We start from the raw sequence: 24,739 nt of genomic DNA, 5'->3' as shown, positions 1-24,739 counted from the left end.
GCTTAGCTTAGTACTGCTCACTCTAATTTTAAGTCTTGGCAATGTCTATGCCGCCGGCCATGCAAAACCCGTTGTGAATTGGTTCGTATACTCGACATATCTCCATATACCTAATCCTTTTCCTCGAGCTTTTAAACCCCATGGTCGTTGAGAAACCTGTGATACCAAACTGCATCCACATAAAGTCTTTGGAGCACCAAGACAGTTTCTTTGAAGTTGTTGTAATTTATTAACTTGCGTCAAACTTAGAATGCCACTAGGAAGCATAGAACTCAACTTAGAGAGCACATCACAAGACCGGAAATTTGCATCCTTGTGACCATGGACATGAGTATTCATCTGCATAGCAAGATACCGTCCACATTTGAGAACAACTTGGATATGGCCAACTTCATCAAGAGCATAAGAGAAGAAAATTGTTCCTATGAAAGAAAGAAGGTTGGTTGGAGTAGGGTGAGCATGGTCCGGTTTGGACCGGTTTCATGCTCAAACCTGAGCTGAACCAGTCCTAAACGGTTTGGTATTTTTAGAAACCAAACTATATCAATAGAAGATTGAAAACAAACCAAACCAACATGATTTAAATGGTCTGATTTGGTATGATTTACCGATTTATATTATTATTATTATTACTATTATTATTATTATTATTATTATTATTATTATTATTTTGTGATTCATGAAGACTTGTTTCCTTTTACATAAGAGTACCATCAAGAGAATTTATCAAGTAAAATGATATAAATTAATATAAGATATTGTCACTCAACAAAATGAACAAAAATAAACAATCTAGTAAGTAAGTCACTTAGGATCTAAAGCTAATCAACATCAAACTAAATTGATAAACAACATCATAAATTCAAAATTGTTTTCTAATACATTAATACTCTGACATAAACAAACATCAGAGCAAGAATGGTAGGAGTGTTGCAACAAATATGCCAACGAACATGCAACCAGCATATGGATATAAAATACATTTTCAGTTAATATAAGATGTATGAAATCAAATTTATAAATGTACGTTAAGATTTACCTATGCATTAAGAGATACGAGAGTTGAAGTTTTACTTGCAGCATCAAGGCTAAGATTCTCACATGCATCAACCATACCGGACAACATATCTAAGATGGAAAATACTAGCTATTAAAAAAGTTGACCAATAATATAGAGAAGCATAAATAAATGAAAAATATAAGCCATTAAATTTTACCCTTTCGATTCTTACCTAATGCTCAGCATCTTCAATGGACTGTTTCTCATCAATATGAATCTTTGATGATTTTAACCAATTTTGTGCACAGATAAGTGCTTCAACCATTTTAGCACTAAGAGAACTCCTAAATGGGTCAAGAATATGACCGTCAATACTGAAGGCTGACTCTGATGCAACAGTTATTATCGGAATGGCCAATACATCTCAAGCAATTTGGGACAAGACTTTAAATCTGAATGCATTTAACTTCCACCCGCTCAAAACATCAAAGTTATTATCATCAGAAACAACTGACTCAACCAAATAGACATCAATTTCTGATTTACCCTCCACACCATCACTATCTTGAATATGCTTCTTAAACATCTCCTTTCTAAGATTGCGAGTTTCAGATTTATCCTTCCTCTTATCTTGCATGGAAGAAAGAGAACTTTCCACTCCCATATCTTGTGGACCTAGACAAGAACCCTTATATTGTTCACATAGTTTTTCGGGAGATTTTCTAACCTGTTTGCACAAATTTTCTGCATATTCAGAATCATACACATTTGAAAAATTAAAAGAAAGGTAAACCATCTTGTATCGAGGATCAAGAATACAAGCAATAAACAACAATATGTTCATACTTTCTGGCCATCCCCAATATTTATTATATTTTTCCTTCATCCTCAATATCATGTTCTTTACAATTGAGTTAGAATCATCATCCGCAATCATAGTTTGCAACTCAACATGAAGTAAGGCTAATTCTCCAATAAACATATTTGAAGTCATATAAGTAGACCCTGAAAACCGTAATGTCTAATCATAAAAGCTACTTAAAATCTTGACAATAACATGTGCCTTATCCCAATCTTCATGCACAAGAGGTCCAACTCTCTTCCCCTCCTCTAAAAAATATGAAAAATAGTTCTCGTCATCATGTTCTAACCTTTCAAATGCCTTTCACAACTTAAGGGCTGATTCTAACATCAAATAAGTAGAGTTCCACCTAGTCAAACAATCAAGAGGAACTAGAGCATTTGTTGGTAGTTTCTCCTCTTTGCACATTCCATAAAGATTTGTTTCCTTTGGGTGGAAGATTTAACATATTTCACAGCATTGAGAATACTAAAATGGTAGTGTTATAATCCTTCAACCCTCATTTACAATAAGATTAAGAATGTGCGCACAACACCTTACATACAAAAATGTAGTATCCATGATAGCACCCTTCCAATTCCTAATGATTCTTTTCAAATAAGCAACAGCAATTTCATTAGCACTTGCATTGTCAACGATAATTGTAAGTACCTTCTCTATGCTCCACTCTAGCAAACAAGATTCAATTGCCCTCCTAATTGTTTCACCTTTATGATTAGCAAGCGGACAGAAATTAATAATCCTCTTATGATATTTTCATGCATCATCAATAAAGTGACCAGTGAAAGCCATAAAACTTACATTTTGGTCCGATGTCCATGCATCGATGGTCAAACAAAGGCCTTGAGTACCCTATGACAAAGTATCCCTTAATTTTTTTTTTTCATCTAAGGATATAACTGGAAAACATCTCTACCAATAGTAAAGCGAGAAGGAATATTGAATTCAAATAAGTTTGTCCTGATGAAATCAATAAAACCCTCTCCCTCTACAAAACGAAAAGTATGCTCATCTTTCACTATCATCCTAACCACTGAATCTCTATATTTTTTTTGATCAAAAGCATATGCAACCAATGTCCTTTTCCCTCTCTCCTCATTCTCACTCTTACTCATCAGTCCAACTAAAGTCTTTTGCTTTTCATCAATGTGCACATTGTAAAGAAGTTACTTCTTACATAGTTTAGTCAAGTGATTATGTAATGTACTTGTACCATTCACAGTCTTATTATATGCATGCGTCTTACCACAGTGAATGCACTTACATCATGGAGGATTGCTACCCTCAATAGGAAGAAAATGATCCCAAACTTCAGAAGGTTTTCTGGCTAGCCTTCATTTTTCATGTTCAGATTCAGAAAGCTTGTGTTCTGTAAGCTATGTCATAGTTATAGAGTCACAATTCTCACAAGAGGCGGAGCAAATTTCGGTGCTCCTTTTCATCTATTGAAGGAATAATACATCGATCGGGTGCTTGGGATTGCGAATTTCGTTACTCAACCAACAATAGCAACAATAATACATCATAGAGCCAATTCCGTTACTCAGCCAATAATAACAACAGCAAAAAAAGAGATCCAATGATCGAGTGACAGAGAGATGACGAGACATACCTTCACTAATAGAGCAACGGCAAGATGACGAGCAACGACGGTCGGATGGAGAGATATGCATGAGACGATCGACAAAGAGTAGACCTTCACTAGGACGTGAGTCACATGATTCTTACAACGTGCACTCTATCACTTGCCTAGATAGTGATGTAACAACCGATGGAGAGTAGAGCTATGAAAGTTACATAACAAAGAACAAACGGTGGCCGATGGATAAGCTAAGGCACAATCGTCACTCGTCGAGATTGAGAAGTGATCAAGTGAGGATGAGAATTGAGTGAAGGGCTCAATCATTCATGGTCATGGAAGCTCCGAAGCCGGGAAGGAAGGAAAAGATTTAGTAAAACCTCCCCCCCACCTTCTTTTATTAAAACCGATCCAATTCAAACTTAAAATCGATCCAATTCGATTTAAAAATAATTTTATTTACCGACAAATCTGAACTAATACAAATCTATTTTTTATATATCAAAAATTAATCAAACCAAACCGAATAAAATTTTTAACCAAACTAAACCATTTCACCAGTTTGATTGGTTCAAGTTCAGTTTTTGCTCGTCCCTAAGTTGAACTACTGTAGCAACGAATGCAAGAAAACAAAGCAACAGAAGTTACATGGCTGAGAATTGCATCAGGCAGTAGACAACCAAGTGTCATACATGATCAAATCAAATAAAGAGACACGTCCGGCATGGTAAAACCAGCTCATAAGGCAGAAATATGTAAATGATCCAAGCAGTGGAGCTCAGCATATCTTTGACCAAGCAGTGGAGCTCAGCATATCTTTGACCAAGCCAAATTGGTTGATCACCTAGAAGTATTGCAACGAGAGATTGTTACCATGGTTCATGAAATAGTTAAGAAAAAGATCATTATTTTGAAGTGAAGGACAAATGTCTGGCAGCTCCACTTGTGCAAGGGCCAGACAACTTGAAAAGAGAAATGGCTAGGTGACACTACAGAGGCATGAAAATCAACTTCTCAAAATCGAGCTGTCAGCCTGAATAATTATGAGAATTAACAAAAAAATATCAGCCTGTAGTTTAGAGGTTACCCCCTGTGCACCAACAAAAACTACAAAGCTTTCCATCATTTAAAAATCTCAGAAACAGAACTAGGAAACCATCAACTTGGGGCAGCACAAACTTTCTTTGCTCAGGCCTTGATGGACACGGTGACAACTGTACATCTTAACAAAAAAAAAAAAAAACATAGGATGACAGGATAGTCCCAAAAAATAGCGACGCTAGAACAACTTCTGCTGCTTTTGCCAAGCTGCTTGACGCACCGAAGGAAATCCTCAGTTTGATGTATTCTTCCTAGCAGCATAAACCCTGTAAGCAGCCAGTCCCACAACTGCCACAGCAGCTCCAACTGCAACAGCGAACCACAACAAAATTTCAATAGAGGCAGCGCATTCAGAAAAGAAAATAAATACAACTAAAGAAGAAAGCCCTCACCAAAAGAAAACGGCAACAAAATACAAACTGCTTTATTGGACACATCAATCAGCTGATAAATTAAATTATCATGAGGTTCAACTTTAAATGGTAAATAAATTACTTTTTTTCCTCAGGGAAACTATCAATTATTGGTGATGAGTAGATATGAAAATGAGACTGTTTCTTAATTTTACATATAAATGATTAGACATGAAAATGAGACTGTTTCTTATTGGTAATGAGTAGACAGGAAAATGAGACCGCTATGTAAACATGGGACCAGGCATGGTTTATTGACATCAAGAAACAGGTCTATAATCCTATCTGATTCACACTTAGTTTTATAATTCCTTCCTATTATCCAAGTCTCCTAATCTCAAACCACTTTAGCATGCTAAAAAACCCATAGATGGTGGCCAGCATACCACAACAAAGTTAATCCTAACCAGAGATGGCTAGCTCTCGTATGCTTATGTTCTCTTGTATTCAATGTCAAGAGATGACAAATCAAAGTTCTAGAAATGAGCAAAAGGAAAACATGTTTTTAAATTATAAACTAAATCATAAGTAGATATTGATCACAGCTTCACATTGCATGTGATACGATTTAACAGAATAATGAATAGCTGTGCAGCAAAAGAAAAAAGTGACGCATGTATGCATGTGCATAAAGAGAACCACATCCTCTTCCAAATAATAATTAAAAAAAAGAAACAGAAAAAGAAAAAACACTGTGCAGCACATATCACTTTCAAGCATGGAGTCAGCATCTTGGGAGAGAGAGAGAGAGAGAGAAAGACTCTTCTAATATAATAAGGCCCTGTTTGGTATAGCAGTTGGAGAGCCAAAAGATATTTTGGATGATTTTGAGGTCTTTGGTAAAAATTTTGAAACGGTAAAAATTTTGAAACAACTTTCTGCCCCCTAAAAAAAAACAAAAAAAACAAAAAAACTACAAGGGGAGGCTCCAATTTGGAGCTCTTAGGCAAAAGCTCTACTTGAAAAAACATGAGAAACTGTTTCCATTTTAATGAAGATTCTGCTGAGACATAGATTAATCTTTTTATAATTAAAAAAATATAATATTCTAATAATATAATATTATTAATTACTATAGTATTGTACATCATAATACAAATAGAAACATAAATATATTTGACGAGCAATGTATAATACATATATAGAAAACAAAACAAGGTTTGAAATAGCCCTACCAATATGCTATGAACAGGTACAGCATGGTATCGTACTAACACATGGTGTGCCAATTGATGCTAATATCGCATTAGGAAGTTATGTACCATACATTTGCATGGACTAGTACTAACAAGCCACTAGTACAGATACCTTGCCAGTATGGCTAGTATGCACCAATATTTAAATCCTGGGAACAAACTCTAATGAACCATTAATTGTCTAGATGAAGATCTGCAAAACAAGTACCAAGAACTTGACTAGTACATTACCCCTCTGGTAGGATAAGGTCAGTGTGGTAACAGATGCATCCTGTACGATAGTCCTCCAACACTTTTCTTCACTCTCAGCCACACTAATGCCCAATTCTCGGTACATTATTGGTTCACTATAGTATGGCCGGGTACGGTGAAGTATACATCCCGTACAACAAGCTTTCCAACACTTCTTTTTACCCCCAGCCATGGTACTACATGAAACCAGGAGGTATGGAATGGTTCCGCTTGGTTTGGACCGGTACAGACCTGGCTCATATACCAAAATGAACCTCAATATCTAGTACAGTACGGTCAGTACAAGATGATATGGATCAGTAACCTTGGTCTAGACTTTTTGTTTATACAAAAGGTTGATTGGCAATTTATCTAGCAGACAAAGACTAATGTTTAGGCAGCAAACTATGGCCAACTACTATAGAAGAAATTGTTTGCCATTACATACAGCAAATGATCAAGATGGACATGAAGGACACATGGAAATGGATATAAAGAGCAAACATATAAAAATGCAAAATACTTGCTATTTACACAGCATAAAAAGTTGTTTACATTTTCAGATATTTCATCAATTTGGGAATGAAATTAAACGATCATGAACGCAGTTCTAAAAGGAGCCCCTATTGAGAATGACCATATAGAACAACATACACATTTATAACACCAAAAGAAATCAACCAACACTGACTATAAGAAGGTAGCATACAACAAATTAACTTATACAGTGAACAGACAAATTTGTATTAAAAGAGAATTCCAAAAGAATAAACAATCATTTGCCAAATGTAAAATTTCCTTCGTTACACTGCTAGCAGAAACCAGATAAGGGACAGTGAAACTTGGGCAACACATGTAGCATTACATTTTCAGGGACATGACATCAACTGGGCCCTACAGAAAATTTCTAAGTTTCGTGGTAACAATAATAATATTGCTTTTTCAAGGTCACATAAATCGTCAAGTCACATGACTTCTATGGTTAACTTATTAATAAGTTAGAAATCTGAAGAATATAACTAATACCAACAGATATATCACCTAATTTTTTCCTGATGTAACGGACTCAAAGAATTTTAGTAGATGTGGTTTTGCATAACCAAACATTACCATGCAAAATGAATATTTGCTAGCTATGGTAGGTGTTCCATGAAGATAACAATACCTGAAACAAACATGAGGGAACGATTTACAAGCCGGCGATAGTGCTTGCGGTTTCTTCCAGCTTCAGTTTCAGGAATGCTCAGATGGGGATGCTGTGCAGCAGTAACTATTCTATGGAATACATTATTGAGATCTCTTAACTTTATGCTGATAGGTATAGGTGTCTCTATTCCCATCTCCTGGCTTACCTGAAGCAGAATAAGTGAAAAAAGGTGCATTTAGCAGATCAGCGAAATGCAGACCACAGAAGCCAAGAAGATCGGTTATTTACTGAAGGTGCGCAATTAAGTAAACAGAGAAGAGTAAGATCAGTGAGAGATACCAGCATGAGAGCTTCCAGTGCACTATTCAAAAGTCAAAAGAAAAAATGTTGGAACAAAATTCAGCATATTAAATGTAAGTAACAACGAACAACATCAAAATGACAACCACGTGCATGGTTGTGTGGTGGAAATAGAAATAACCTCTTAATCTGTATAAGGCAAACATTCTACAGGTACCATTTTAATATTAGTTTAAGCAATACAAACTATGGCCTCGAGAATAAACATGGATAAAGTTGTGATTTTCCACATAAGAAGGCAGAATAAAAACAAGACTTCAAGATACAGTCACAAATTACAAATGCCAAAGGAACCAAGAAACATAACATACCCTTGTCAAATCCTGTATGGCCAAGGGATATGGATCAAGATCATCCTTAGCAGAAACAATAAGGCAAGGAACCTCAAAGCCAGTATTTTCTCCATGACTAGCAACTTGCACAAGCAAATCTTTGGCTTTCCTCCATGAATTCTCATCCGAACTGCAGAAACAAGAAAGCACACATCATGAGCATGCTATGCTACAAATGGACTTGCAAGAAATAGAATGATTCAATAATTACTAGAAAAGAAATAATTGGGAATTTAATGTCGAAAACCTAGATCTCGAGGCAAAAGGGGTACCTTACTATTAGTTTAAGTACACAAATTAGGTCAGCCCATATGTGGAAGAATAATAACAGCAACACATGCCATATGATGTAGCAAGAGAACTCTCTGAAGTTTAGGAACCACACAGCCATGAAATGGGCAACATGAAATACTTATTGTAGAATATACAATAGTCTGTAGCGGTGACTCAGTGTCCCAAAATTTCATTTTTTGTGATCCCTCGACAAGAAACAAATCCAGCATAATATTGGTCACCGGTATACAGTCAAACAGCACACACACACACACACATGCAAGCACGAACGTACACAAAGACCCGTCAGCTAAGCTAGCAAACTTCCTGAGAAGTAAACACTTCTGTCTTCTCCTCGATGAAGTGACAATCTTCTTCACTTTGAATACTTCTCCAATGAACAATTGGATATATTTGCAATATATACAGCTTGATTATTACAATGCAAACTCGGTGATTTTTCAACCATGATCTTTAACTCAGCTAGAAGTGATTTAACATGAACAGTTCCCACAATACGTTGCCAATGCAAGATACTTGGATTCTACATTCTACACTAGAACTAATTGAATGCTTTTTCTTGCTTCTTGATAATACCAATCATAGTTCTCTATCAACAAAGAGCTGAATTTGCATCAGGAAACATCTCAACACAAGATCATTTTTGCCTTTCATATAATGTGCCTTGGAAAGGAGCCTTCTTCCAATATAGCAGATATGTATCATTGCATCAATAGATCCTTGCATGGCAAAGCCATCTTTGGATATCGTAAAGTAAAAATGAAGTGCTCATATAAAAAGATGTCACATAGAGCTCGTTGACATCCATTTAAAAAAATAAGAAAGAAATGGTGATAACCGAATAAGGTTTAGGAGCAATCTCAAATATTTAGGAAGGAATCTCGATAAAGAGGTTAAGGCAAAGAAATATGGAGAGATCAGCCTTATGAAATACTTCAGGATGAAGTAAAACCTTAAAGTTGTCAAAGTTAAAACAGTCCACTACATATCAAAATTCAGAAAATTGATTTTTGCTTTGGTTTAGGAAAATGGGTTTCCATTTCAGCATCTTAGGTTATTTTGGTTGAAATTTTCAAATTAAGGAACAACTAAAATTAAGAACAAAGGAGCCAGAAATAAAAATAAATTTACTCAAGAAAAGAACAAATATAACTAAAAATAATATTATATTATTTGGGACCTTAAGATGTATAGTTTTGCAGTAGTGCACTAGGACAATCATATAAAATAATTTGCAAACTATAATGTCAAAGATCATGTTTGGACTAAAATATATCATTTCACTTTTTGATGGCCATTCACCATATAAAAATCTAGATGTTTATAACATCTAAAGTTAGAATTGATCCAATCCGAGAGAGAAAATTTCTTTCAACCTGCTCAACTTAAATCTCTTAAAAGAAAACTGAAAAAAGATGGAAGAATTGCAAAAGTAGGGCTTAAATTTTCTTTTCTTTCATGGATTAATTCTCCACACAAACCAAAGTACATATCCCCTATTTATCATAGTGAGGTCTGCCCTTGCACATTTCAAATTAGATTTCTCTTTCTAGGTTTTAGAAGGACATCCACCCTGGGATGTCTTTGAACAATCTGGGTCGGATTCCTCTTCCTAATTCAAATAGGACTAAGCCCCTAAAAAAAATGATTAATATAAAAAATCAAGAAAAAATACTAAAATTCCATGGAAGATAGATCTTGATTTTTATATCAATTTTATCTTCTATTATTCCACCTAATTCTTCATGGATTTGAAGATAACCTCCGATCAAAGTTTTTTCTGAAAAAGAAATTTTTAGTTTGACCAACCAGATTTAAGGCCTAAACAATGAATTTTGATCCGATTCAGCCCGTTGGGGGGTGGCCCAAAGTTATAAATCTTAAAAAGATATCCATTTTTTTTTAAAAATATCATCTCAATCAAGAATTGTGTGATCAAATTTTGGCCACCTAAAGTTTAACACACGGTTTGGCAAACTAATGTGGTGAATCTTGCTCCTAAACCCTATCCAACCCTATTCGTAGTGGTCAAAATAGTCCATATTGAGTCCTTATAGGGACCAAACTGATCCACATTGAGTTTGATGACCCTCTTGGATACCCGTAGTACTAAAATAACCCATATCGAGTCCTGCTTGTGGCCAAAGTGATCCACATCGAGTCTGGTGTTCCTCCTGAATATCTGTAATGGCAATGATGCACATCAAGTTTAGTGATCCACATGGATCAAGAATAGTGAGAGCAATACATTCTTTGGGCATTGCAATGCTTCCAAATTTCTCAAAAACTTACAAAATTCTATGTTTAATCTAGAGAAAATAATTCATTAAGAAATGAAGAAAAGGCAAAAACATGGCATAAACAGATCATGAATACAATGACTTTGGCCATATAGGTTAGTTTCGGCCAAAACTCCAAGACCAACTCCAACTTGGCCACAACCAAATCCATGATACATAAGACTGATGGCCTTATAACTTATCATCAATAAGTTATTGCCTAGTAACCTACAACAAGGTTGTCCTTAAAAATATGGTGTATAAAAAAGGGAAAAAATATGAGAGATAATGAAACATATTTATGGATTCATGAAGTGTTTTAGAAAAATAATGGTGGTGGAAGAGAGAAGCAAATATAAGAAACGAAAGGGAAATTTTGCCAACCTAGCAGGTTAAGACATGATGACTCTAATCTAATTAAAGTAACCAACTAACAAGTTTTGCTTGTTATAGTGGCTATTCACTAGCAACCTATTAAACAATGTAAATAGATCCCGAACCAATCTCGTAGAGCCCAATTCCCAACAAAAGAAAAAAAAAAGAGAAGAAAAAAGCCACTCCTTAGTAGCTCACCATCATGTGAAATGACATAATGCAGTCCATTCCCATGTACAAAAGTAGTTTACCTAGAAGCAATTAATAACAACCCAAGATCTCATCCAAAAAGACTCGCCAGAAGATGTTATTCAGGTTCCTTGGCCCTGTACAAGTGCCTAAGATCTACTTGGGCATAGCTGATGTAAGACTAAATACATGCTTGCACAGATCCTCATATACTCTCTCAGTTCAAGCGCCGACATGCTCACCAAGCTAGGATACCAAATAAATTCATATCCGATCACAAATATTGTAAATCCAATCACAAACACCACAACCAACTCATGGTCAATCCAAGTAAACATGTCCTATAATGTCTCCTAGTCAACATGGGCCATGAACTAAGTCTACTCTGATACTACTTGTAAGAACCCAAGATCTCACCCAAAAAGACTTGCCAAAAGGTGTTGTTTACGGTCCTTGGCCCTATACAAGTACCCAAAATCTACCCAATATATGGCAATGTGGGGCTAAACACATGCCCACACAAGTCCTCAAAGAGTCAATGCAAATAAACAAATACCCGTTAATAGCCACGGAATGACCACCTCGGCACGGATTATTTGACTACGATAGACAAAACAAATGAGGTGACTGGGAACTTAATTATGAGAGTAGATTAGCTTATTATTCATCTATATCTATGTAAATTATCAAAAGGTGATCCTCTGTTGCCAACTTAAAATTGGGATACATCTAAATACTGTCTGAACAGAAACTGGTATTGCAAACACTTACACTACTCAAGCTCACCACTCTAGAGAATATATGGCAATTAACCTATCAAACATACAACATGAAAACATACAGTAAGATGGGCAGGTTTAGTACCTGTCATGAACAAATACAGCTATGTCACAAGGTGCTAAGGACTCCTTATTAGACAGCACCATTTTGACGTCATCTTCTGGTACCTCCCGCATTACTAGTGTCTTTTTTATCCCCTTAAAAATGAAATCAAATCATGTAATTAGATAGAGAATAGAACCAAAACTCCCCTAGTGCAGCGGAATGACATGCAAGAGACTCTTTAATGCACTCATTATATTACAATGTATTCTATATGCTATCCTTTATGCCATGCAAAAGATTCAGTCATGGACTTGAAGCATCTCACTACCAGAAAATATATCATCATAGAACATATCAGACAGCAACTCAAGGGCAAAATCAATGTAAACAGATCATATGAACTATTTAAAGTTTTCATGCACATAAAAAGAAAACTGGTTTCATGGGCACCATCTGCATGAATAGTAAGACAATAGAATGCTGAAAACCAGGAAGAATTTAAGCTAGAAATATTATTACTAACTTAGACCAAATTCAACTAGTGGCAGTCAAAACCTCTTAACAGTTTAACAGTTAATCTACATAAGAAACTCATCTACAGCTCGAAACTAATGATACATTCTAAGTCACCTATGGCATTTGTGTTGACATCACTAGAATGCACCAATAGGTATCTTTACTCATAAATACATATCAAATACAATGTAATTAATATAATAGAGTATGCTAATCTTGAAAGTAACATAATAAGCATCCAGAATTTGTGGAGTAGGTGCTAAGATGCTCCATCAATCAAGGCAGAAAACTTAATGTTATGACTCAACAGATACTATTACAACATATGGAGATCTCCAGTGACATCATATTTAAAGCCATAAAATTAACAAAATAGTTTCGGTATTCACATAAAGTTGCACGATGCTGAGGATGGTAATAAAAAATAATCAGCAATGCAACTAGTTGATCAATTGCTTTTTTTTTTTTTTTTTAAAAAAAATCTCATTAGCATTTCTAATATTTTAATATTAACATTTACAATAACTGTACAGTAAAATGAAATTAGTAACAAGTTATCTTAGATAATATTTCCAGCTGCTGGGCCTGATAACAACAATCACAACTACTGTCAAAACTGAATTTTTCATGTTTTAAAGGAGCATCTGATTAAGTTTTTAGAAAAAAAGTTAAATCTAAAAAGGTTCAAAGAAATCTAGTCCATTTAAAAATCCCCAAAGTCTAAATTTTTTAATTTTATACCCATGATTATGAGTCCATTATCTCACTATTACGTAACAAAGGAAATACATTCAAAAATAGAGAAAACTTAGACTACAAATAGAAATTTCCCCAAAAAAAAAAAAATTGTTTGCAAACTATTGATTAACCCTGCACAATGCTATGGATTATAATTTATGTATACAGTGCATGCTTCAATATGATTAGAAATTCAGATACAGGATGTGCAGACGTTACAAGGTTTTTTTTCCAAAGGACACTATCATCGTATATGCATGACAACATGTTGGACAAACACACAACCAAAAGAACATTGGACAACTCCCATGGTATAAATTCAAATTATAAGAACAAACTTTGTACTTGATGCATTACACCAGATCTGTTCATACCATATAAACATAATTTTTAACCTTTGTGCTAGCCATCATTGCACTGGCTTAAAAACCAAGAGGTTTACCCAATTTTTTTTTGAAAAGTATATAACAGAAAGCAGGCAAAGTACATATAAGTGCTGTGGTAGGGCAAATGCATCCTCAGGGCAAGAAAGAAGTAAACTGATGTGCCATTTTCAGTATGGATCCTTATACCAAAAGCTAATGTTTAATGAGATTATAGGTATCTTGGAATATTACAGGACAAAAACATGGAATATGAAAAATAAAGTACAGTATGAAATGGAGTAGCTAAAGAATATGCTAATCTATGATTCTTGAAACAGAGAGCATATGGAAAGAACAGTTCCAATTTTCAAACCAGCTTAGATTGAAAATATCTTCTATCTAGGAAAGGCCCTAAATAGTTAAGCACTAGACCTAACCTACTTTCATCAGCAAGGAAGAATCCCTGATAAATGTTAGAGAACTCAGAGCAAGTTGATCTCCATTTCATGGCGCTTTCCAATGCAGTTTCAATAATTACTGTTTTCTATTATCTCTAATACTAAGATCTTAGTGGACTGCATACTGAGATATCTCACATCACTATGTGTTTTACATTATCACCAACAAATAAATCATATTTGTAGAATAATATATTTTTTATTTATATAGAAATAGTTCTACATTCACACAAGTTTTTTTTTTTTTAATTTCCTTTATTTTTAGTGATTTTAAACTATTTTTTAGATTTATTTTTTATATTTCCATATTTAACGCATATAATCATTTGGGCTTGTGCTTAAAGACAAATACGAAAATCACTTCTGAGAAAGGATAAGAGTACGTATTGGGACAACAGTTCCAAATGGTTATGCGGTGCATCATGCTTTAGTATCTGCCTGTACATAGAAATGCAAGAATAGAAGTGGCCTCAGAAAGCAATTTAATATGTGGGAAATATACACATAAAAATTAGCATATCCATGATAGTATCATAACCATTTTAGAGAACCAAACAAAAAAAATCTGTTCTTGTAAATATGGTGTTCAAAAATTAAGTTACTCAAATATAAAGCATGAGTTATGTAACATGTTTGGGTGGGTGAAAAGAAAAAATAAGGGTGGTTGGGGAGTCCCAGGTGACATGTATAAGATAATCAGGGAAAAAATCAATAATGTTTCTGCACCAAGTCATACTTACTCCTGGCAGTTCTACAATATTTGCTGCAAACCGCTCGCTGGTTGTTGGTGTGTATTTCTCAGGGAATGTTCTAAACATAAAAAGTAGAAGTCAAAAGCAATTACAGAAAAGACCAATGCCTGAATAGATAGAAGTAATTAAACTTGATGCAATTTTCAAGATAACAAAATGAAGACAGGTTAAACTAGAGAGAATCTGGAAGAAACTTACCTCCCTACAAGTGCATTTAACAATGCAGATTTTCCAGCATTTTTAGGACCAAAGACAAAGCACTGAATAACATTTCTCTGGGATTGTTGCCGTTTACGGTCCAACCTCCTTTTTCTGGTTATATGAAATGCTGAAGCAGCATCGCCAGGGTATCCAATGTATATCAGATTAGCAAGACTACCTGCTGGGTCTAGAAGTGTCATGAGGGCCCACTGCAATTGCAAGGATTTTACTTAGTAAATGAGCGACAGAACAAAAACTTTCAAAGTTCCAAGTTTTAATGGGAAAAATTACAAGACAATAATATGGTAAGTGTATAATCAAAATGAAAGCACTTTTATAGCACAAATTACAACCATTAGCAGTACTAAGTACAGCTAAACTTCAATTAGATGTATCATGTAATTTATCAGTGCCAGAAACCAATGAAACTGTTAGTTTTTTTTTTTAAAAAAAAAAAAAAAAAAAGAAACCACTTTACCCTCTGACTCTGTATTAAATTTATTTATCTCTGGTTCCAGGCATTTAAAAGTTTAATTAACTTAAATAGAAATATTCATGCTTGTGATTACATATACAAGTTTGATTACCATACAGTGTTCAGGAAAACTAAGTCATCGTGACAGTATTTAATTAAAATGTGCTAAACAGAAAAAAAAAAAAAAAAAAAAAAAAAAGAATATACAGCTAACCATATATAGTTAATTCAAGGACTAGGATAAAAGATTTGGAAGCCAAATGAAGCACAGCAAGACATTTAGCCAAACGTCCAAAAGAAGGGTTTAAATCTCAGCACCAAACCTTATCTCAGTTTGCTACTGAGACAGTACAGAATCCAGATGAGACAATACTGTTGGAACAGACTGAAGCTCATTAACAGCCAAAAAAAAAATGGTTTCACAGTCCATTCCAAATGTCCCCATGCATCCAAGCGTTGGGATGCAACTGGGATAGTGGGAACATCCTGATTCAAGAGGAAACCAGTGTCTTGTGTCCATCCCAAGTATCATTATCTTCCTGGATCGGTACACTGTACACTACTGGCAGGATGCATCGATACCATAGGGACATGAAACCTTAGTCCCAACCAAAAGACATTCAGTTGAAAATGGTTTTTAATGCGTAATCATAGCTAATTTCTCTGTCTTCTTTCAATGTATTCAAATTCCCAAAAGTTCTTCCTAAAGCTTAAACCTAGATGGCTTATAATGCAATATTAATTGTACATATAGGTAATTTTTCTGTCCTCTTTCAATGTATTTAAATTTCCAAAGTTTTTCCTAGACATTAAACCAAGATTTTGAAAGTCCAGAAAATTCAGAAACACCTGGACAATTGGATCCAAAAAATAGAGAAGTAATTTGTTGACATGGTTTTGGCTATCCTACAACCCAATATATAGACATTTAATTGCTCTGTGTTACATTGTCACAAAAAGAAAAAAGAAGCTTATACTAAAAATTATTGTGAAAATTGATTTTCTAATTATTTCATTGCAAATACATAACATTTTATTGTTTCATCAGGAATAAACCATATATCCCAAAGAACACGAAGATATTTTGATGCCTAAATGCCTAATTTATTTTCTTGACTTGCTTTATTGTTCTTTACCTTTTCTTCTTTTTTGTAGATCTTGACAAAGTTGGGCAAGTATCAAATCTGGAGCTGAACTGAAGAAACTGGAACTAATTGGCTCAGCTAATAGCCACAAGAGAAACTGAAGCTAAGTTTTCAAGCGTTGGATGGAAGAACTCAATAAAAATGAAGCTATTAGAGAAAGAATGGTTGTATATGATAGTAAAGGAGCTTCCAAGCTTCCAGTATGCAACATGAATATGACGTGCCAAATGCAATACCAGTACATTACCAGCATAAAAACACAAGCATATTCAATGTTAATGTGGACCTAGAACTGGCAGCCAGATTATGTGTTATATGTTACATATTTATTTAATATATTTGTCCTGTCGAAGACACATTAAATAAATATGATATTAAAGATCATTTTTAAGAACTCAATGAGATAAAGTTGAATCTGAACAGACATTGATCAAACACAGCAGATTCTTCCTTTCATGACAAGTCAAAGCATCAGTACAAATGCATACCTTCCTACATATTAATTTATCGGCTAGCATGAAAGTCCATAAGAGCATTTAAGAGGTTTGTTAAACAGAAGGTCTGAAAATTGTAATGATTCAAAAGAATCCATTTTTTACTAAGCTCGAGAGTTAACATGTTATTTAGAACAACGCATATTAATTAACACATAAAGAACTCAATCACCAAACTTGCTGCATAGAAGAGCATAAAAAAAAGGCATAAACTAAACCACCACATATACAAGAAGTGCATGCTTTTTCATAGTTTTCACAGGAGATTATAGCTTATTTTTTTAGAAGATCTTCACTAGATTTTGCAAACAAGCTGCATCAATTAACAGAAAATCTATTAAAAAGATAAATGTTCGAGCTTTCAAGCAATCATAAAACAAGTAAAAATTACATCACCAGGACAGGAACTATGGAAGAATGAAATAAAAACTGACGTTCGACTTAAGGCTATAAAGACATTTTATGTGCATTATCATGCCAAAGGTAATCAATAGTGAGCACCTCGGAAAGAAATCCTTCAAGTGACAATCCTCCTAGCACGTTCTTTTCTGCAGCATCCTTGTAAGGAGCTTCAGACCAAGGGCTGTAGCAGATAAGAAAATCATAAGAAAACTACAATCAAGAATACATAGAGTTGGATAACTAAAATCAAGAACATATAGAGTTGGCTAAAAATTAAACATGTGAACAGGCACTTAAAACAGTAAACCAGATTAATCAATTTTTTCATGATTTTAAAGACAATATGTTTCCATTGACTTCTAAGTATAGCAATTTTTACACCAATTACTGCTGCGAACATCAATTGTATGAATAGATCATAACAAATGGTGAAAAAAGTGGCTTCTATATGAGAAGTTCCTACATCTATAAATACAAGGTGAAAGAGAATTAGCACCAAATACACCTTACAATGTGGCTTCTCCTAGTCAAAGATAAACTAAATGGCAACTTTTATTGTCAAGTAACAAATGCTTGCAGACGGTGACTTGCTTACAGTAAACAATGAAACTAGGCAGTCCATACAAAGCAAAGAAAAAAAGAATAATAAATTAGCTTCTACTTTGAGAGAACAGTATTTACCTCTCTGGTGCAGTTGAAAACAGATCATCAAGTTCAGCAGGTCGCAGAGCCCCATCCTGTTAGCAAAAAATACAAACAGCCAGAACAGGAAACTATTAGGCACAGCATAAAAAGCCCATGGATTTCTGCAGCTTTATTAAGATCAGATTAACAATCCCCCCCCCCAACCACACTCCCCCCCCCCACCCCAAAAAGAGACAGGCATGCATATGCATGAATACTGAAATAACAAAACAAGCAACAGATTGCTAAAATCCAACCTGAACGAGAAATGCATTAAGCATAAGAAAGACTAAAAGTCCTTGAAAAGCCAAAACCATACAAAGCACTGAAATTATTGGCTTGTTGGAAAAAAAAAACACTGGCTTTTTCATGCTTTAATTTGAAACAATTATCTCAATTGATCTCTCCAATTATTAATTAACAAGAAGGCAAAAAATTTCTGTGCTTCTTGGATACAGGAAACCAATAAACATGTGGGAATTCAGGACTTTGAGTTACTTCCGAGAGTGAAAATGTTCTTTGGCAAGTGGTGGCCAGAAAGAGCTTTATGGCTTGAAAACGTAAAGCAGTCAAAGTTTCACAAAATTGTCAGTGAGAGAAGCAGCAAATGTTCCAGTTTCTTTCTTCCATTTGTTGACTCAGGATGTAATATAATTACCAAAAATAAATAACTTTTGAAACATTACAGCAGCAGTCAATTCAGCACTTTTGACAAAGCATAATGACAAGATTTACTCCACAGATTGTGTAGGAAATAATTCATTGTAATTGGAAGATGGCATTACCTCACAGCAAAATAAACAACAATCTGGCAGAAGCCTAGATGCAAAGCTGATAACCAAAAAGTTTATGTAGAAGATTGCTAATATAAGATATGATGAATATACAAAGGGGTTCATGCAATTGGAATATTAGAGGAATAGGTAAGGTTTAGATGAAGAAGCTCTCACAAGAAATATGTCAAGTCCAGAGTTTACCTTGGAGGTTTGTGTTAACTATTAAAGAAACTATCTGATTCTACAATATAATAGTTATCAAGTTAATTGCTAACAATTGAGCAAGTAAGTTTACTTGGTTGACTTCTGCAATTGACGAGTATGGCACAAGAAAAAAATGAAAACATATGGTGGCCTATAATCCTCTAAAGGAACAGAAGGAGAAAACTGCAAGGAATCAATAACTATAAGATCTAGAAGAAGATCTCAATTGTCCTATTTGATTGCCAAGGTTCACATGATTAGCTGACATTTTGAATTAGATCAATGATAAACTTATTGATGCTCCTCTAAAAGATCAACTTTCTGCTTGGACGCTGTGTTACCTGGCACTCACATCCACACGCATCAGACACTTGGACACTTTATTAAGGTTTTTTGATCCAATAATGAATTTAATCCCCTATTTTGATGTTAGGAGTGAGTATTTATTCCTTTTAGATCAAGTAGGAAGTGAAACAAATTTGCAAAATATTATTTTTCTTATATCCTTTATTCAGTCGAGATGTTTGAATGAGAAACATGCATGTTGAAAGATCTTAACAAATAATATATTTTTAGTTTTTTTTTTAGCATTTAAATAAACAAATATACCAAGGGGTGTGTGTGCGTGTGTGTAATTTAGTTAAAATTATATGTTAATCTAAATATCCCCATATCATCCTTCCTCCCTCTTGTCGAGTCAGACACTTGAATATGCATCTAAATCCAATTCTTGTATCTGTGTCCATGAAAAACTACCTCAACAAATCTCAGGAATAATTCATCCTCACTCAAATATAGAGGTTCTTGATCATGATCTACTAAATTGAAGTTATTCTTATTTTTTCAGATCTTGATAAGACATGTGTTTTTTTATCATGCCTTCATCATCCAACTGATAAAAAGATACTAGCTAACCATGCACCTTTGAGATCGAGAACATGTGGTTCATGTTTTGTAATTTTTATGGAATAATAAAATATTGGGGGCAAGGTCCGCAGAACCAATACCAAGACCCGTGTCGGCCAGCAGTTCAAGTCCATAACGGACCGAACAACGCGAACCAACATAGAAGCAAAGAAAAAAATCAGGAAGCAGGAAAAGAAAGAAAGTGGGGAGGGAAGGGGGAGGGAGAAAGAGGGTGGCCGGAGGAGATGCCGGCGGTGGGCACAAGCGGGCCGTGGACGCGCTCGAAGGACCAAGGCCTTCGCTTCCTCTGCCAAATCGCAGCCGAAGAGAGAGAGATAAAGAGAGGGGGGAGGGAAAGGAGGAAGGGAGAGCCAACGAAGAGACCGTCGGAAGGCCTCTGGCTGTCATGGCTGTCAAAAGGCAAAATTGCAGTCCGCAGCTCTACGAGCATAAAATAGAAGCGATCGCCCCTGTTGTGAAGTCGGCAATAGATTTGCCGACTTCACTTAAGTCAAGCCGGCACATCTATTACCAGCTTCACTATTTTTTCGATTTTTTTAAAAAATTCTTGAAACAGTGAAGCCAGCAAATTCATTGTTGACTTTATTATTCATCATCATTTTAAAAAAAGTGATAAACAAAAGAGGTCACCCCCATTCCACAGCCGCAGATCCGCCCGCACCTTTTCCGAAGCCCGATGGCCACAACGCTTGCCTGATGCCCTCCGACGGCCCCTCTACGAACTATGCCTCCCTTTTGTACCCTTGCTCCCCCTTTCTCTCTCTCTCTCTCTCTCAATTAAATACTCTATCGAGCAACATAGAGCCATGGAGGCCTCTGCTGCCCTCCGACAGCCTCTACAAGCCACCACCGGCCCTCTAATGGTGTCGTCCCCTCTTCTCTCTCTTTCTCTCTTTCCCTCTTCCTCATTCAGTATTTCGATTTAGAAAGCCAAACCATCCCAATTTGAGGCCGATATGGCTTGGAACACCCCGAACCGCCCGATTCGAGATAGTTTGGCAAACCATGACTGGGGGTGCATCTGTCAAGCTAGCAAAATTTGATCAAGAATAGAAAAAGAACTCTTGTCTATCAAAAATTATCGCAAATGTGTAGTGAACATAATTTGGATCAGTCAAGCTACAGTTATGGAAGCCATTTTCTAGGACACAAAGCCTGATGAAGAAATTTCTCTAACATAAGAAACAAAGCATATTGCTATATGAATAAGTTGTAAATATTATAGCTTTGACTTGTTAAACATATAATTACATCATATATCTAAGAAATCAGTAAAGAATTGAAAGCATACGAATTTGGCAGCAGAATTCTTTAAGCTATGAGAGAAATTATAAAACTTTTAGTAGAATTTTTAAATAAAGCAGAAAATCATGTAACTTTTGGAGAGGGAGATAGATATTACAAGACTATGAGCAAGAGGGAGCTTTTGATATTATCTAGGAAAAAGAAACTATAAAGTAAATCATACTTTGTCAATATCAAACACGAAGAAAATTCCTTTCAAGAACTCCACAGCTTCATTCGTTAGCTCCACACTCTACAAAAAGATACAAAATAAAAAAATGAGCATCTGTCTCATGAATCCTATGCACATTTATCATAGTAATAAGAGCAACTATCTTCCTCCCTTCTTTTCAGGAATTTCAACAATTAGGGCCAAAGATTCACCCATAAGGGCCTGAGTATGATATTTGACCTTATTTCAGAATCAATGTTTTGTTTTCTATTTTACAATAACATATTAAATCAATATGTATCTTTTTTTAAGCTAGTGCATAAATATTGGAGAAGCATAGAATTTAAAATAAACAAATTTGACCAGGAAAAATTAACAGTTTCTCGAACTGACAATGTATAATAACTTTTGAAAAAGTAATATAACTCCAACTTGGCTGGTTGAAATGAAGGGGGTCCAAGTGCACAATATCTTGTTTCATCCTAGAATTACTAATCAGCATTATCATCAAATAACTTGAAAATAAGCTGTTATGTCACCATTGTAAAGTGCTAACCTGGTTATTTTTACAAAGTAATTGTGCCTTGCCACAATGACCTATCTCATCACCTCAAAGTCTAAAACAATAAAATAATGTTCAAACATGTGTCCTCAACTTAAATAAAAGTTTAACAGCACATTAAAAATCAACAAGATTACCTGATCAGGGGCTCGTTTAAATGTTAATGGCAGGAGATCATCCCTAAGCTTAATATCATTGTCATATCCAAATTTTCTTAACACCGTCCACGTCGTTTCAAGACGGCCTTTTTCTATAAAAAGTGCATGGAGGAAAAGGAACCCAGTCAAAGTAAGCCCATGCTCATTAACCCCTTCAGGCATCTTCTCTTGCACAACTTTCTTGACACCCACAATTTCAGAAGGCTGGAGAGGAGAGTTAAAGCATTTAACCTGAACAAATATTACAAGGCATTCATAGCAAAAGCGGACCAAGGAAAATATTCAGCAAGAAACAGTCAACTGGCAAGAAGTCAAAAAATATATATATATAATCTTAAAGACGAACAAGCAAATGCAAATCATGATATAAACCAACCTGAAATTCATTCAACTCTGCATCACTGAGAGCCCCATCTCTATCATGGTCACAGAGAATGAATATCCGTTTCAAAGCCCTCACACATCGAGGCTTCAATGATTGCGTCTCTTGATCAAAAAGTGGGGCAGTAGGATGAAGCACTGCCTTCTCAGCATAATAGAAAACCTCAGGAACCTGCAGAAAGACAGTGTCGGCATTCTAGTAACCTCGATCCACAGGCATAACTTACAGAATAAAAAAGAAATGGGACCAAACATAACAAATAAAATCATTCACCAATTAAAGTATGATACCTCAACAGAACCACAAACAAAGATATCGTTTGATCAAAAACTGAGCAAGCATGCTGAAACGAATTGCTTGATACTGAGCAAGAAAAGAATTGCGAACACTAAAGATAGCAGATTGTCAAAACAGCATAAACGAGCATGTTTTGCTTAAGCGGGGCCTGGCTACACATAAAGATTAATTCTCGACAACGTATAAATCACAGAACATAGCATTCCTGCCTATAATACCACGTCCCTGATTACAGTTCATGGGACAGACACGCCAAATAAACAAATAGGGACGATAAAGAAGGGTGGTGCACCTGAATCTGCCTGAGGGCGGAGCATTCGATGCAAGTCTCGATCTCCCGAAACTGCTGCATGATCGGCGACATGACCTGCTCCAGGCTCATCTGCTGCTCGTCCCGCAGATCCAGCTTGCAGCCAACGACGATCACGGGCACCTTAATCTGCCCATCCAAATCAAGAACAGGAAATCTATAATCTAGCAAGGTTCTTCCGAGAAGAAAACCAGAAACGAGGCTACCCGATGCACAAGGAAGGCCAACAACCTCAAGGCGGCGGAGCTCCGGGAGCCAGTAGGTGCTGAGGCGGTCAAGAGTGGAGGGTCGGTCACAGGCGTAGGTGAGCACAATGGCGTCGGCCATCTGGCACTCGCTGATCAACTTGGTCTTGTTCTCCGGGCTGCGAGATCGAGTTTCCGAAATCAAGAAGCCAAATTCAGGTCAAGAAACGAGAGGTAAGGGGATCGAGAAAGCGACCTGGAGGAGGTGTCGATGATGGTGACTGGGACGCGATCGGGGTAGTAGTCGGCCGGGAGGCGGGTTGGGGGCATGACGTGGGGGACGTTCTCGGGGAAGGTCTCGGTGGCTACGGAGACGATGAGGCTGGACTTACCCGTGCCGGGGTCGCCGATGACGACGACGCGGACGCTGGTGCGACCGCCGACGCTCGCGGGGTTGCTCGCCATGGGAGGAGGGGCACAAGGGGGCGGCGATCGCCGGCGCCGCGGTAGAAGTGGAGGAGAGGAGGGTTTAAAGAGAGCGGGGCTCGGCCACCAGGGGGTGAGGCGGCGGTGGATGCCCTAATTCGTGTGCTTGGGTAAGAAGGAAGGAGGCGAGGCAGGCAGGGGGAGGAAGAAACGACAGAGGTTGGGGGGGAGGGGGGGGAGGGCTCTGAGGACCCGACGTTCGCACGTGCGAATTATAAGGTCCAAAGCCGGGAACTTCTAGAATGTGTTTGAATTATTCATGAGTACTATAGTTTCCGGTTTGCCCTGTAACTCTCTTTTGTGACATGGTAGGGGAGAGCGGCGTGTTCAGTAATTTTGCTGCTTGGAGTTGGAGGAGCCTTATTCTTATATATTGATTGATTGATATTGTTCATGCATTTTGCCGTATTTGAGAACATGTGGTTAAAAAGCAATAATCTAAATTATTGAATATAGTTATGATAGGAGCCGTGTTAAATATGGTAGCATTAATTTTTAGATATATTATGTGAAGATTTTGAATATTTTTATGCTGTCCAAAATATTTTATAGTATTCTTCTATTTATTATTCTGATCTTCCCA

At 36.1% G+C, this 24,739-nt stretch overlaps 2 protein-coding genes across 3 annotated transcripts; both read right to left on the bottom strand.

Moving 5' to 3' along the window:
- Positions 1-1,424: 1,424 nt before the first annotated feature.
- On the bottom strand, positions 1,425-1,994 carry LOC140852211 (zinc finger BED domain-containing protein RICESLEEPER 2-like). Its single transcript, XM_073245178.1, has one exon. It carries the CDS (start codon positions 1,992-1,994, stop codon positions 1,425-1,427), a length of 570 nt encoding a protein of 189 aa, XP_073101279.1.
- Positions 1,995-4,447: 2,453 nt separating this feature from the next.
- Positions 4,448-24,344, bottom strand: LOC105052740 (mitochondrial Rho GTPase 1). Of its 2 annotated transcripts, XR_833393.4 has the most exons (15): positions 23,927-24,344; positions 23,717-23,849; positions 23,468-23,614; positions 22,873-23,049; positions 22,476-22,727; positions 21,789-21,857; positions 18,411-18,466; positions 17,829-17,910; positions 15,211-15,422; positions 15,001-15,070; positions 12,223-12,335; positions 8,201-8,351; positions 7,869-7,890; positions 7,548-7,734; positions 4,448-4,848 (listed from the first exon to the last, which is right to left on the bottom strand). XR_833393.4 is itself a non-coding variant. In XM_010933675.4 (14 exons), exons 1-14 carry the CDS (start codon positions 24,133-24,135, stop codon positions 4,775-4,777), a joined length of 1,932 nt encoding a protein of 643 aa, XP_010931977.1. In that variant the 5' UTR covers positions 24,136-24,344; the 3' UTR covers positions 4,448-4,774. The 2 variants fall into 2 exon arrangements, 1 of the variants encoding a protein (XP_010931977.1); XM_010933675.4 differs by lacking the exon at positions 7,869-7,890.
- Between the last annotated feature and the right edge of the window lie 395 nt (positions 24,345-24,739).

Source organism: Elaeis guineensis, chromosome 10, assembly GCF_000442705.2.
Source record: "Elaeis guineensis isolate ETL-2024a chromosome 10, EG11, whole genome shotgun sequence".
NCBI classification, from domain to species: domain Eukaryota; kingdom Viridiplantae; phylum Streptophyta; class Magnoliopsida; order Arecales; family Arecaceae; genus Elaeis; species Elaeis guineensis.
The sequence above is the reverse complement of the archived record's forward strand: the minus strand, read 5'-3'. Positions and strand labels throughout refer to the sequence as shown.

Coding starts and splice junctions, on each gene's coding strand:
- LOC105052740 (XM_010933675.4), bottom strand. CDS start 24,135: ATGGCGAGCAACCCCGCGAGCGTCGGCGGTCGCACCAGCGTCCGCGTC. Junction 8,352..12,222: donor GCTGTATTTGTTCATGACAG/GTACTAAACCTG, acceptor TTGTTTCTGCAG/TTCGGATGAGAATTCATGGA. Junction 7,735..8,200: donor CCATACAGGATTTGACAAGG/GTATGTTATGTT, acceptor ATTCTGCTTCAG/GTAAGCCAGGAGATGGGAAT.
- LOC140852211 (XM_073245178.1), bottom strand. CDS start 1,994: ATGACTTCAAATATGTTTATTGGAGAATTAGCCTTACTTCATGTTGAG.